The sequence below is a fragment of the Babylonia areolata genome, chromosome 9 (assembly GCF_041734735.1).
Source record: "Babylonia areolata isolate BAREFJ2019XMU chromosome 9, ASM4173473v1, whole genome shotgun sequence".
NCBI classification, from domain to species: Eukaryota; Metazoa; Mollusca; class Gastropoda; order Neogastropoda; family Buccinidae; genus Babylonia; species Babylonia areolata.
In genome coordinates this window covers 17,567,467-17,581,520 of record NC_134884.1, presented here as the reverse complement: position 1 = coordinate 17,581,520, position 14,054 = coordinate 17,567,467, and the positions used below count along the sequence as shown (strand labels likewise).

At 44.2% G+C, this 14,054-nt stretch overlaps 1 protein-coding gene across 1 annotated transcript in view; it reads right to left on the bottom strand.

Annotated features, from left to right (window-relative positions):
* Positions 1–9,392: 9,392 nt before the first annotated feature.
* Positions 9,393–14,054, bottom strand: part of LOC143285758 (uncharacterized) — a 264,792-nt gene continuing 260,130 nt past the window's right edge. Inside the window, exons 8-9 of the mRNA XM_076593176.1 lie at positions 12,360–12,576; positions 9,393–9,592 (exon numbers count right to left, since the gene is read on the bottom strand). Coding sequence (XP_076449291.1) covers positions 9,402–9,592; positions 12,360–12,576 — 408 coding nt within the window. The 3' untranslated portion in view covers positions 9,393–9,401. The remainder of the gene's footprint in view (positions 9,593–12,359; positions 12,577–14,054) is intronic.

Sequence of the window (14,054 nt, the reverse complement as noted above, 5' to 3'; positions counted from 1 at the left end):
ATATGGTGTACAACCTCTATGTCAGTGATCTATAAGCAGCGTAAAGTTTCAGTTTCAGTTTCTCAAGGAGGTGTCACTGCATTCGGACAAATTCATATATACGCTACACCACATCTGCTAGGCAGGTGCCTGACCAGCAACATAACCCAATGCAATTAGTTTGGCCTTGAGTGCATGCATATGTATGTACTTGTGTACCTATCAGAGTGGATTTCGTCTGCAGAATTTTGCCAGAGGACAACACTACATGTTGCCATGGGTTCTTTTTCAGTACGCCTAGTGCATGCTGCACACGAGACCTTGGTTTATCATCCATTCTGAATGACTAGACGCTCAGTTTGATTTTCCAGTCAAACTTGGGAAAAAGGGTGAGCGGGATATGAACCCAGACCCTCACGGACTCTGTATTTGCAGATGAGCATCTTAATCATTCTTCCACCATCCTTCTAAACTAAAACTAATGGATATGCATATATAATACATCATATCCACGTTCCAAAACAACAACAACACAAGCACACACATACACCCACACACACCAAATATAAACAAGAAGAAAAGAAACACTACCACTGTCATTTTCCCATTTTTAATTACTGACGATGGCAACGAAAATGACACCAACACACACACATACACACCACCACCAGACAAGCATCTTGACAGGTGGTACACAGACAACAGACACACAGAGGTGGGAAACAGCACAAGAAAGTATGACGTCATCAAAATGCGGCCCCACTGAAGTCAGATATACCAATTAGTGCAAACAACAGGCAGCATTGTTGGAAGAGACATTTAAAACAAAAAAAAATCAAATCAGATCAGAAGTTTAAAAAAAAGATGAGTGGAATGACAGACACTGGGATAAGAGGTTGAAATGGAGTGGTCGCATCCACAACAAAAGGCAACAGCATAGGAGAATAAAAATGAGTAATGCTCAGTCAATTTCCAATCTCTATTGCCCATGATGCTCATTCGGCATTTAATATCTATCGCCCTCTCTCCTTGCACCAAGATGGTGTGGGGGATTGAGAGGGGGAGGGGGGGATCTCTCACATTCAGCTCATCATCAGCCAATTCCTCATTCAAACCTTCATGATGTATTTTCTGAAAATTGGAGCCCCTACAATTAAGATTGATTAAAGGACTATCAGAGCTGGTTATTTACATTCATGTATTAAAAATAAGCTCAAATCGAGCGAATGTGCATGTATGCAAACACTCACACACACAGAGAGAAGCATGCACACATACACACACAGGTAGACACACACACACACACACACACACACACACACACACACACACACACACAGCAGCACACAGTGAAAGGAATGGAAACAAAATTTGAGATACTGGTTAGAAACCATGCATGTACCACAGTCAGTGAAGGTAGGCGTGGTAAAAATGATTGTCACGAATACCACTATCTTGACTATATATCACTGTCGACATTCACACAATGCTCAAGACCATATTATTCTGTTTTTCGATAACTTCAGTTATCCCTTATGCATGCACCATATGAACACACCTTTCTCGCATGCACCTTCCATCTTTTTACATGTAAACAATAGACGGAGCACAGTATTATGTTTCCAATGAACACACATGCACACCCCCCCCGCTCCCTCCCCCACCCCACCCAACATATCTCATTTGACAACAAGTTGCTGTACACACTCAGTCGTTAAATACCAGTATTCATCTTCTTCTTCTGGATGGGCAGCCGACATGGACTTTAAAATCGGTAATTAAAAAACAAAACAAAACAAAAAAACCAAACACGCGCACACACACAAACACCCCCCCCCCCCCCCCGAAAAAACAACAACAAACAAACAAACAAAACAAACAACAACAACAAAAACAAAACAAATAAACAAAACAAAACACAGAAAAAAACAAAACAACAAAAAACAAAAACAACAAAAAACCGGAAGGAAAAAAAACTAAAAGTCGAATGCTTAAAACCAACTGAGCTAACCAGAACACTGAATGAGGTATTTGGGTCTCTGAGCTATCCAGATGATCTCAACTGACCTCATTTAAAACAAAACAAAGTGGACATGAATGGAGAGAAAGAAACATACGGTGAAATGATGTGAATCATGGCTTATATTGCTCTCTCGTGACGTATTAAGAAATATTCACTGATTCAGTTTTGTCTCCTGGTGACAAGATGTAATATGTACGTGCACATGCAGGATAAATCATCTCTTCTGGTGAAGTGATATGTTTGTGAATTGTCTCCCCTCCCTACCTGTCGCTTCGATTTTGTGCTGGAAAATTAATTATAACTGTCCACAAAACGGAAAGATCCGTCATCACACACACACACACACACACACACACATGGGACGCATGCTCACCCCCCACGTCCCCCATAACCCCCTTTCCCCCACATGCACACATACACACGCACACACACGCCGCCTTGCCGCGAGCATAATGTTGAAAGGAATTAACTGGAAGTTAAAAATAACGAGGCCAGGAGATGAAATGATTAACAAATAGTAAAGAGCGGTAACTCTCCATTCACAAGGTACACAACTTCAAGTCAGCGCTGCTTACGCTACCGATTCAGCTAGCGCACGGGTAAATAAAAGGTACACTGGAAGTGTCTGGGTTTGTTCCAATGTACCTTTTATTTACCTGTGTGCTAGCTGAATCGGTAGCGTAAGCAGCACTGACTTGAAGTTGTGTACCTTGTGAATGGAGAGAGTTAACTGGAAGGGAACAGCAGAAAAGGACGAGGGAAAGACGAGACATAAAAGACAAAATCAAAATGTAAGCGCATCAAAAAACTTGAGGAGAGGCCACCACCGACTATCATTGTCTTTGCTTACAGCAGACCTTAGAGTTGAAGGACTGATGTAAGCAAGGTTGAAATTAAAAGGCTGAAAGTCCCATTCCATTTTACGACTTTTGGGGCAGAGAATTCATGATTATCCACAGCGCCATGAATTCGGCATTGGAAGAGGTGGCTCATCCCTCTCCTCCAGTTTCGCCGTTTTAATCATTCCCAGTCGGGTAAACCAGTTCAAACATGTATGGAGTGAGAAATTCGGAGTAAAATGCGCTTTCCCCACGACACAATAACATTCCGAAACCGCGGGTCTCAGATTCCGATTCACTGGTGAACACTGGATTAGAAGTCCAACACCAGACCGATTCTGCAACGGCGCCTGTTAATTGTAGGCAAGGCATTACATGCAATATCAGAAACTGAACTGACAGATCGATCGCCCAGAAGGTGGTTTCTCCACGCTGCTGCGCTCCTCCCCATTATGGTGTCAGAATGGTCAATGTGATGACCGTGGACACCTAACAGGAAGAAGAAGAAGGAAGGGGTTCTCCTCACAACAGATTTGATTAAACAACCGGCATAGCAAATTATCTGTAGGCCTATGTACAACGCAGAGAGAGAGAGAGAGTGTGTGTGTGTGTGTGTCGTAAAAAAAACAACAAAACCATAACTGATTTGAACACAGAAATGTACAACAAAAATGCAGGTCTACAACACAATGATTTGGAATGTCGGTCAACAGTCCCCTCTGGATCCTCACGTGATGAACATCCGTTGATAATTTCATTCGCCAATTATGTATTTTGTTTTTTGTATGGAAAAAACAAACAAACAAACAAAAATCAAAATCAAAACAAAATAAAAACGAACAAACAGCCAAAGAAAAAAACTATTTTTAAAAAAAGAAGAAAAATAATAAGAAAAGAACAAAAAGAACCCCCCTCCACCCCAAACAAACAAAAAACAAAACTGGCTGCCTTCGCATGACTGACCAAATGGACATGCGATTTAGAAATAATCGATTAACAACCTATTATTATCAAATGATACTACTACTACTGCTTATAATATCATTAGTGGCAGTAGTAGCAATAGTAGTAGTAGTAGTAGTAGTAGTAGTAGTAGAAGAAGAATAGTAGCAAAAGTAGTATTGCTGTTGATGTTTGAGTTACTATCGTTATACTGCTACTGCTGCATAAAAAAGTCCCGTTATTCGTTGCAGTTTTAAGTGGCATGTGCCATTTTTATGACTATTTCACATTATCTAGGATAATGGGCCCTGAAGATGGTTATCTTTTAAGATAACTTCTTTCGGATCATGTGCCTTTTGGATACATACTTTGTTATTGCTGTTGTTGTGTGTATCTCTGGGATAACTGTCTCTTTATGATCGCACATTTTTTGGAATAAATTCTTCAATGGTGTCAGGTCATGTAGCTCGCGAATTATTGTTTTAACCCCTTTACTACCGATGACGAGTATGCTAGCCAGTGAAGGCCTGTCACCTGAAATATAACTGAGCTTACAGGTCAGGTCGTCAGTCATTTGGCTTTATCTGGACTTCTTCTTCATTGCTTCCGTTCAGCAAAACTAATGACGCCAATGACAAGTTACACACAAGAGTAGAAACTGCACTTTTTCTTCTCTTCTTCTGCGTTCACTCGTATGCACACGAGTGGGCTTTTACGTGTATGACCGTTTTTACCCCGCCATGCAGGCAGCCATACTCCGTTTTCGGGGGTGTGCATGCTGGGTATGTTTTTGTTTCCATAACCCACCGAACGCTGACATGGATTACAGGATCTTTAACGTGCGTATTTGATCTTCTGCTTGCATATACACACGAAGGGGGTTCAGGCACTGGCAGGTCTGCACATATGTTGACCTGGGAGATCGTAAAAATCTCCACCCTTTACCCACCAGGCGCCGTCACCGTGATTCGAACCCGGGACCCTCAGATTGACAGTCCAACGCTTTAACCACTCGGCTATTGCGCCCGTCGAAACTGCACTTCAAACCTCAGTCATGCCACACTGACCTGATTTCACCAAGGTTCGGAAGTCAAGGGGTTAAAGATGGGGTATGACTGAACAGACTGACACATCAAGAACATCTTTGTGGCGCAGAGTGGGATGAACAAACAACTTATGAGGACGACCTTACAGATCAGGAGCACATTGAACACAAGTTCTGGATGCGCGCGCACATAAAGACATGCGCGTGTGCATGCACGCAAATAGTACACACACACACACGCGCACACGCACACACGCGCGCGCGCGCGCGCACACACACACACACACACACACACACACACACATACACACGGCACTGGCGCACGCACGCACACACACACGCATACCAGTCATGAATTCACGCGCATTTCCATACACTAGAAAAAATTCATGCATGCAAGCGTGCACAAGAAACACGTGCACTCTCTCTCTCTCAAATGGAACATGAGCCAGTAAAATTGAACAAACCCAAATGCAGATTACACACACACACACACACACACACACACACACACACACACATATATATACACACACATTTCCAGTAAGCAAGCAGGTATACAGCGGACAGACGAATCCACACACAGGTAAATGCACGACAAACATGCAGGACAGGAATGTTTAACTCATATTAATAAGGTTAACAGAAAAAGAAAAAAAAGAAAGAAAAAAAAGAAGAAAAAAAAGGCCCCATGGACTTTTACTGCCAGCAGGAAAGTGAATTCATTTCCATTATGTCTTCTTCTTCTTACACTTAATGACCAACAACCTGTTGAAAATTGTCGTGTTGTGGGAGGTTGGTGTTGGGCGCAATTTAGCTGGTCTACCGAGGGACGTGCTGTTAACTGATAGGGGAGACGGAACACAGTCCACTGCGGGTGTGTGCTCGCATCTCCAGCTCGGCCAATCCGGCTAACTACCAGGGCTCAGCATGGGAAGGCGGGTTCCTATCCTCTCTTTCCCGCGGCCGTTTTCAGTTCACCTTCCTCAACCCGAAGCCAGGTAACCTGTTCACACCTGGATGGAGTGACTAAAAACTGGAGGAAAGCGCCTTAGTTCTCAAGGACACAACACCATGCCGAAACCCGAAGGCTCGAACCCTGACCACTGGTGAACACTGGAACAGACGAGTCCAACGCCTAACCGATTCTGCCACGGCGCCACCATGACAGATGTAGCACGGATAAAACACAGCGGTAATCTGCCCCGGTGCCACACAGAGATTTCTTCGGGTTCTCGATGTGAGAAGAGGAACACACTGTTATTTTCCATCCACTTTCCCGCCTATATGTCTATCGTTTTAGCGGCCACATAGTTAGGTGACACGGACGCTGATACATAGACCTCACAAAAAAAGTTGAGAACTGCCTCATAAAAGGAGGTATGCTGTTATAAAATGTTATTAAAAACAACAACAACAACAACAGTTTCAGTTTCAGTAGTTCAAGGAGGCGTCACTGCGTTCGGACAAATCCATATACGCTACACCACATCTGCCAAGCAGATGCCTGACCAGCAGCGTAACCCAACGCGCTTAGTCAGGCCTTGAGAAAAAAAAAAAAAAAAAAAGAAGAAAAAAAGGTGAATAAATAATAGATAAGCTTAAATAAATAAATAATAATTATGATATAAAAAAGGTAGTAGTAATGATAATAATAATAAAATAATAATAATAATAATAATAATAATAATAATAATAATAGTAATAATAATAATAAATAAATAAATAAATAAGACAACAATGATGATAAATAAGCAAATAAATGTAAAACACGAAGACAACAACAAAACAGAAACGACCACATTAACAACCCGAGAGGTGATACAGATTATGCAAAGTGCATTTGGACAACCACTGCCCTCTCATTACACACACAGACGGCTGTTTCAGACACGCGTATACCACGAAAAAAGTGTACCCCCCCCCCCCCCCCAAAAAAAAAAAAAAAAAAAAAAAAAAAAAAAAATAAAAAAAAAATCGACTTTTCTGTCACAAATGTAGGCATACACTTATTCTGGTTTGACGTTTTCTAATAAAGGGCTAGTTTGATGGTGATGGCCGGTTCACCGGTGATGCTGATGAAAACAGCGACCCTGAGGCTCCTTCTATGCTTTCAGAGGGGCATTGACGTCTGGGACGGAACAAAAACAGAATATCACTGAGGGCGTGCAGCACTGAGGATTGAGGAGCTGAAGTAGTAGTCTTCAGTTTAACTCTCTCCATACGAACGGCGAAAGAGACGACGTTAACAGCGTTTCACCCCAATTACCATCATCAAAATGTTGCAAGCGGAAGGCTCTTATACTGAAGAGGTGAATGTTGACAAAGAATACCACAATTCTGACGACGGAAGCTAAAGGTTGGGTCATTGAGACACCCACTGGACATCCGAGGGGTCTGTGTAGAGGAGAAGACAGGACTGGCCGTACTGAGTGAGTTAACGTCTTCCACTTTAAGTGATATTAGTGGAGCTGAAGTATAGTGTGGTATGTGAAGTACTGCTGTGGAGGACACTGGGGTCTCCCTGTAGAGTGTCATCGAGGTGTGCCATTTGTGGAATAGTCAGTTTTAACAACTGGACCGAATGTACCTGTGTGTGTGTGTGTGTGTGTGTGTGTGTGTGCGTGCGTGTGTGTGTGTGTGTGCGCGTGCGTGCGTGGGTGCGTGCGTGCGAGCGCGCGCGCACTGAAGCCTGACTGAATGACACAGGAAACATATGATGAGCGCCCAAAGGCAGCTGTCAGTCGGCAACCTGTTGTGCAAATGAGTGACTTCATGTTTGCAAAACTCTTAGAGCTTGGTGGATCTATCTGGCAGAATATAGGAGCTATAAAAGATATAATTATAATTATCAGTAATAATAATAATACTAGATAGGCAGACTGTTGCCAGCTACGTGGCTGAGGGACTCATAATGAGCATAACGGCGTGTGAGTAAGATATATGATGAGGCAGCAAGAAAACGACAACAGTTGACACGAGTATCCAAAGGCGGCATAAAACAGAGAGCCTTAAAAAGGACCCACGAGATAAAACTCTCAGGAACAGTACAGAGGGATCAAATAATACAGCGACACTCTTGTACAGCACATGGAGATCGGTTGTTGGCAAATGGAGGGAAAAGGAAGGGGGATAATGAGTCGAACAGGTGTGGCACATACAAGGTAAAATTGTGAGACAGTTTTTTTTTTCTTAACAAAAACAACAACAACAACAACAATAATGACGAATTGCCTAAGGCCTCTTCAGCGTATGCTGAAGTGTTCAAGGCTTATTTTTTTTTCTTTTTTTTTAAATTAGGGGGTGGGGGAGCGTGGGGGATGGGAGTGGGTGCATGGACACCACCAAAAAACGCCAGAATGAACACAAACAGCTTCCAAATCTTCAACTGGCTGAGTACGTGTGTCTGTCTGCGTCTCCTGGCATCGACAAGAGCAAAACACAGTCACACCATACCCTGGCTCTTCCAAAGAACAGAGCGCACCCTTGGTATCCAGCATATTTGACATTGTTGCTTACAGTCCTGCCGACCGCCAAGGACCATAATATCAGAATTGATCCAGCACAGAAAAGGCCATGACCAACACAAACCGTATTTACTGGCCCGTTTAAAAGCACACGCAAGCGGAAACGATCCAACGGCTTCATAAGGCAAACACTGAAACGGTCCCATTACAGGCAGGGGTGTTTGACAACATTCACAACTTGCTCACAAACACCGAGAACGGTCAAAAGGCTTCTTGTTGTTGCCAGACATTAAACAACAACAACAACAACAACAACCCGAAATCATCAATATAATATTTTCATCTTCTTAAAATATGCGCTGTCTCTTATAGTGAAAAAGCTCAACCTGTTCTCACTCTGCTTTGTTTCATTCAGTGAACAACACCTCGTGTCTAACAACCAACCTTCTCCACTGCCTGATTTGACAACCAGCAAGAGTCCTAAGTACTCTGTGTCTTGTCCGGCACTTCACCTTTAATGTCCAGATTTACCGCTAAACACATCCCGCAAGAGTCCAACGCATACCTTCCTTGTGTCTTGTCCAGAACTTCAACATTAATGCCCAGATCACCGCTACAGACATCCCGTAAGAGTTCAATGTATTTTTGTGCCCTGTCCAGCGCTTCATCTTTAACTATGTCAAGATTCCCGCTAAGGACATCCCACGAGAGTCCAACGTACTTTGTTTCCGGTCCTGCACTTCGCCTAAGGTCAAGATTCCTGCTCTGGACAACCAGCAAGAGTCCAAAGTACTTTGTTAACAATCCACCTTTGAAGTAAAGAATACCCGCTTTGGACAACCAGCAAGGGTCTAAAGCAATCTGTTAGCAATCCACCTTTGATGTAAAGAATACCCGCTTTTGACAATGAGCGAGAGTCACACAAAGCGCCCAAAACCAAGCCCAGCGCTTTACCAGTAAACTCCAGACTTGTTCCATGTTTTAGCTGATGTGGAAGATTCCAGCCACAGTCGGCAAACAAGACGGGCACAGGTCCGGGTGGGCGGGTGGGTGTGGTCACATCACATCACACCTCCTTCCCCCTTCCCTGCCGTCATGGTCAGAGGTCAGGAGTAGCCAGAGGAGAAGAGGACGGTGGTCAGCCCCTTGGTCAAGTAGGACCGAGCGGTGGTCTCTGAGTGGCGCGCCTTCATCACCATGGCGCTCATGACGTCATACTCCGTCTGGGCGCAGGCCGCCATGTCCAGCAGGCTGCACAGCGTCATCAGGCCCTTCAGTGCCATGTTGACGTCCAGCCCTGCAGCATGGATAAGCAAAATTCAAGTCAGTTCTGTGTTTACGTCCAGCCAGCCCTGCAACATGGATGAGCAAAACGCTGAATCAGGACTGTGGATACACACAGCCCTGCAACAGGCATAAGGAAAACAAGTCAGCACTGTGTTGACGTCCAGCCAGCCCTTCAACAGGGATAAGCAAAACACTGATTCAGCACTGTGGATACACCCAGCCCCGTAGCAGCCGCAAACAAAACAAGTCAGCGCTGTGTTTACACCCAGCCAGTCATACAACAGGGGTAAGCGAAACAAGTCAGCACACTATGTTAACGTCCAGCCCTGCAACAGGCTGAAGCAGAACAAGTCAGCGCTGTGTTCACACCCAGCAGCCCGGAAACAGGCACAAGCACAACACTGTGGTTAGCACTGTGTTTACACCCAACCTGCAACATGCATAAGCGAAACAAGGCAGCACTGTGTTGGTGTCCAGCCCTCCAACATGGATAAGCAGAACAAGTAAGCACAATGTTTGCACCCAGTACTGCAATAGGCATAAGCAAAGCAAATCAGCGCCATGTTGACGTCCAGCCCTTCAACAGGCATATGCAAAATTCAAGTCAGAGCAGTGTTTACGCCCAGGCACAAGCAAAACACTGAAGTTAGCGCTGTGTTAACACCCAACCCTGCAACAGGCATAAGCAAAGCAAGTCAGTACTGTATTGACGTCCAGCCAGCCCTGCAACAGGCATAAGCAAAATTCAAGTCAGCGCTGTGTTTACGTCCAGCCTTGCAACAGGCATAAGCAAAATTCAAGTCAGCGCTGTGTTTACGTCCAGCCCTGCAACAGGCATAATAGGCTAAACAAGTCAGCGTCTTTGTCCTTGGAAGAACATCTGGCAGTCACCGCTCTGTTTACTACAGCTAGCCCTGGAACAGGGATCAGCAAAACAAGTCGGTGTCTGGGTCCAAGAAAGGACATTGATTGGCAGTTAACGCCAAGTTGACACCCAGCCCTTCAACAGGCATTAGCAAAACAAGTCATTGTCTGGGTTTAATGGAAGAACATTTGACAGTACGGCGCTGTGTTTACTTTCAGTCATCCAACATGGATAAGCAAAACAAGTCAGTGTCAGTGTCTTTGCTGCTCGTCACATCTGGAACAACCTTCCTTACCATATCCGTACATCTGATTCTATTTCTGCTTTTCCCTCATCACTAAAGACTCATCTTTTTAAAACCTATCTATAAGTACTCTCAGCTTCTTTTTCTCCAACACCTCCCATGTCAGCTCACTTTGGATTATGTAAAGTGGGAAAGGGAGAGTGTGAGGGGGGGGGGGGGGGAGGGGTTTTTTGAGAAAGAGTGGTCATGAATGTTTTATGTTACTTGTAATATTTTTCTTTCATGTAAAGCGCCCTGAGCTCTTAGTGAGAAAGGGCGCTATATAAATGCACATTATTATTATTATTATTATTATTATTATTATAAGAATATTTGCAGTAAGTGCCAAGCGGACATTCAGCTCGTCAAAACGCAAATCAAGAAAAATCAGTGTCTGGGTCAAGGAACAATTCGGTTGTTTTGTCATGCAGTCAGAGCTATGTTTAGACCCAGCGCTGCAACGGGCATAAGCAAAACAAGTCCGTGTCTGAGTCTGAGGAAGAATTTGACAGTCACTGCAGCGCCCAGCACTTTTTGGGTGCTGAGTTACTACTGGATGACGTGCGTTTGTCGGTAACACGCTAAAAAAAAAAAAATTATATAGCGAACGTTGCATCTGAGACGTGCGTACATACATACACACACACACACACACACACACACACACACACACACACACACACATATATATATGTATACACCCCGCACACCCCCGATGCAACTGATAAAGTTTTACTATGCCACCCCAGACAGTGTGTGTGTGTGTGTGTGTGTGTGTGTGTGTGTGTGTGTGTGTGTCACAGTCAGGTCAGGTCATTAGATCTCTCTCTCTCTCTCTCTCTCTCTCTCTCTCTGTGTGTGTGTGTGTGTGTGTGTGTGTGTGTGTGTGTGTGTGTGTGTGTGTTGTATATTGTGATGTGTTGTGTTGTCTGTTGTGCAGGGGTTTTATTTATTATTATTTTTATTTTTTATTTTTATTGTGTGTGTGTGTGTGTGTGTGTGTGTGTGTGTGTGTGTGTGTGTGTGTGTGTGTGTGTGTGTGTGTGTGTGTGTTGTATATTGTGTTGTGTTGTCTGTTGTTTCTTGTTGTTTGTCAATTTCTTTTGTCTCTGTGTGTGGGTGGGTGGCCCTGTGAACACACAACAACACAAGTGTGGACAATTTTTATGCGCCACATACAAGTAAAGTTCTTTCATTCATGATGACTGATGATGATGGAGATGCTGCTGCTGTTGATATCTATAATGATGATGATGATGGTGATGGTGATGGCGATGGTGATGGTGATGTTGATGCTGATGATAATGATGCTGATGGATGATGCTGATATGATGGTGGTGGTGATGCTGATGAAGATACTGCTGCTGCTGCTGTTGATGATATTGATGATGATGATGATGATGACGATGATGGTGATGTTGATGATGATGATGATGGTGACGATGATGATGGTGACGATGATGTTGCTTCTGGCACTGCTGTTGATATAATGGATGATGATGATATTGCTGCTGCTGCTGCTACTGGTATACTGCTGCTGATATAATGGATTATGATGATGATGATGATGATGCCACTGCTGCTGCTGCTGCTGATGATGATGATTATGATGACGACGATGTGACAGACCTGTGTGGATGTTGTAGCAACGGGCGGCCTCCCCCTCGGCCAGCACGAACATGTCAGCGTCCTCAAAGTAGGCCACGGTCTCCCGGCGCTGGAAGAGCTTGATGTCGAACAGTCTGGGCGAGAACTTCATGTGGCGCAGCGCCCACGTCTCGCTCACCTCCTTCTCCGAGGAGGCGCGGCACGTGTTGAAGCACTTGATGAAGATGTTGCGCATCATCTGCAATAGTAAAAACCAAAACCACACAGCACTGCGTGATACAGAGACCAAGAATAACTGCACGTGTATAAAACGGGGCTCAAGAAGAAGTCCATCATCTGTATTGTATTGTATTATTGTATTGTATTACTCTTTTTGTCACAACAGATTTCTCTGTGTGAAAATCGGGCTGTTCTCCCCAAGGAGAGCGCGTCGCTACGCTGAGAACGCCACCCATTTTCGGGTTTTTTTTTTCCCCTGCCTGCAGATTTTTATGTTTTCCTATCGAAGTGGATTTTTCTACAGAATTTTGCCAAGGACAACCCTTTTTGTTGCCGTGGGTTCTTTCACCTGCGCTAAGTGCATGCTGCACACGGGACCTCGGTTTATCGTCTCATCCGAATGGCTAGCGTCCAAACTACCACTGAAGGTTTAGTGGAGGGGGAGAAAATACTGGCGACTCTGCCGTGATTCGAACCAGTGCGCTAAGATTCTCTCGCTTCCAAGGCGGACAAGTTACCTCTAGGCCATCACTCCACATCTGCAAACAAATCACACTCGATGGAAGATACAACTGAGCAGATTTGCAAGTGTTGAAGCTCTTGATGAAGATGTGCATCATTTGTAAGCAAGCCATACAACACAACAAATGGAATCATGCTGCATATAGCACTGCACGACCGCTAAAGGGTCATTTGAAGGCCGACACGTTGCAGATCGAGTTGGGCATGTAATTGACTTTTTTTTTCTCGGAATGATATTAATTTATTGTCTGCCCTTTCTACTGCTTTATATTCGATACTGGCTGTTGCCATTGCTGACACAACCATTACTTCCGCTTGTCATTTTTAAGGGTTTACTGCCGCTTCTATCACCACCACCATCACTTCCTGTTTTCAAAATACGCGTTCGCGAAGAAAGGGAATCAACTGCACTCTTTCCACGACGAATTTTATGCCATGAGGAATTCCGTCCCTTACACGAGATGACTCCCTCGCTGCTTGCGTCGCTTTTCCACGTGGCTGTTGCCGTTTCAAACAATATTTCCTGATTGGGATTTGATGTCTTCATGCAGGGCTATTTTTGTCTTGTCTATCGTCTTGTCTTGGTTTACGGGCCCGTCTTGTCTCTTTCAGTGCCAAAGGCACGCACACAAAGACAGACCAAATCGCAAACATCAAAACAGATAGGAACATGACGATGACAGACATAGGCACGACCTTTAACTGTCTGGAAACGAAGGTCTGTGATGCTAGCAGAATTCTAGCTCAACACTCACACACGCGCACACACACACACACACACACACACACACACACACACACACACACACACACACAGACACACACACACAAAAGGAAAAAACAACCGAACCAAAACAAAGAAAATAAACAAACGCGCGCCCGCGTTTATGTACATTGCGGACACACACACACACACACACACACACACACACACACAAATTGAAAACAACAACAACAAAAACAAACAAACAAAAA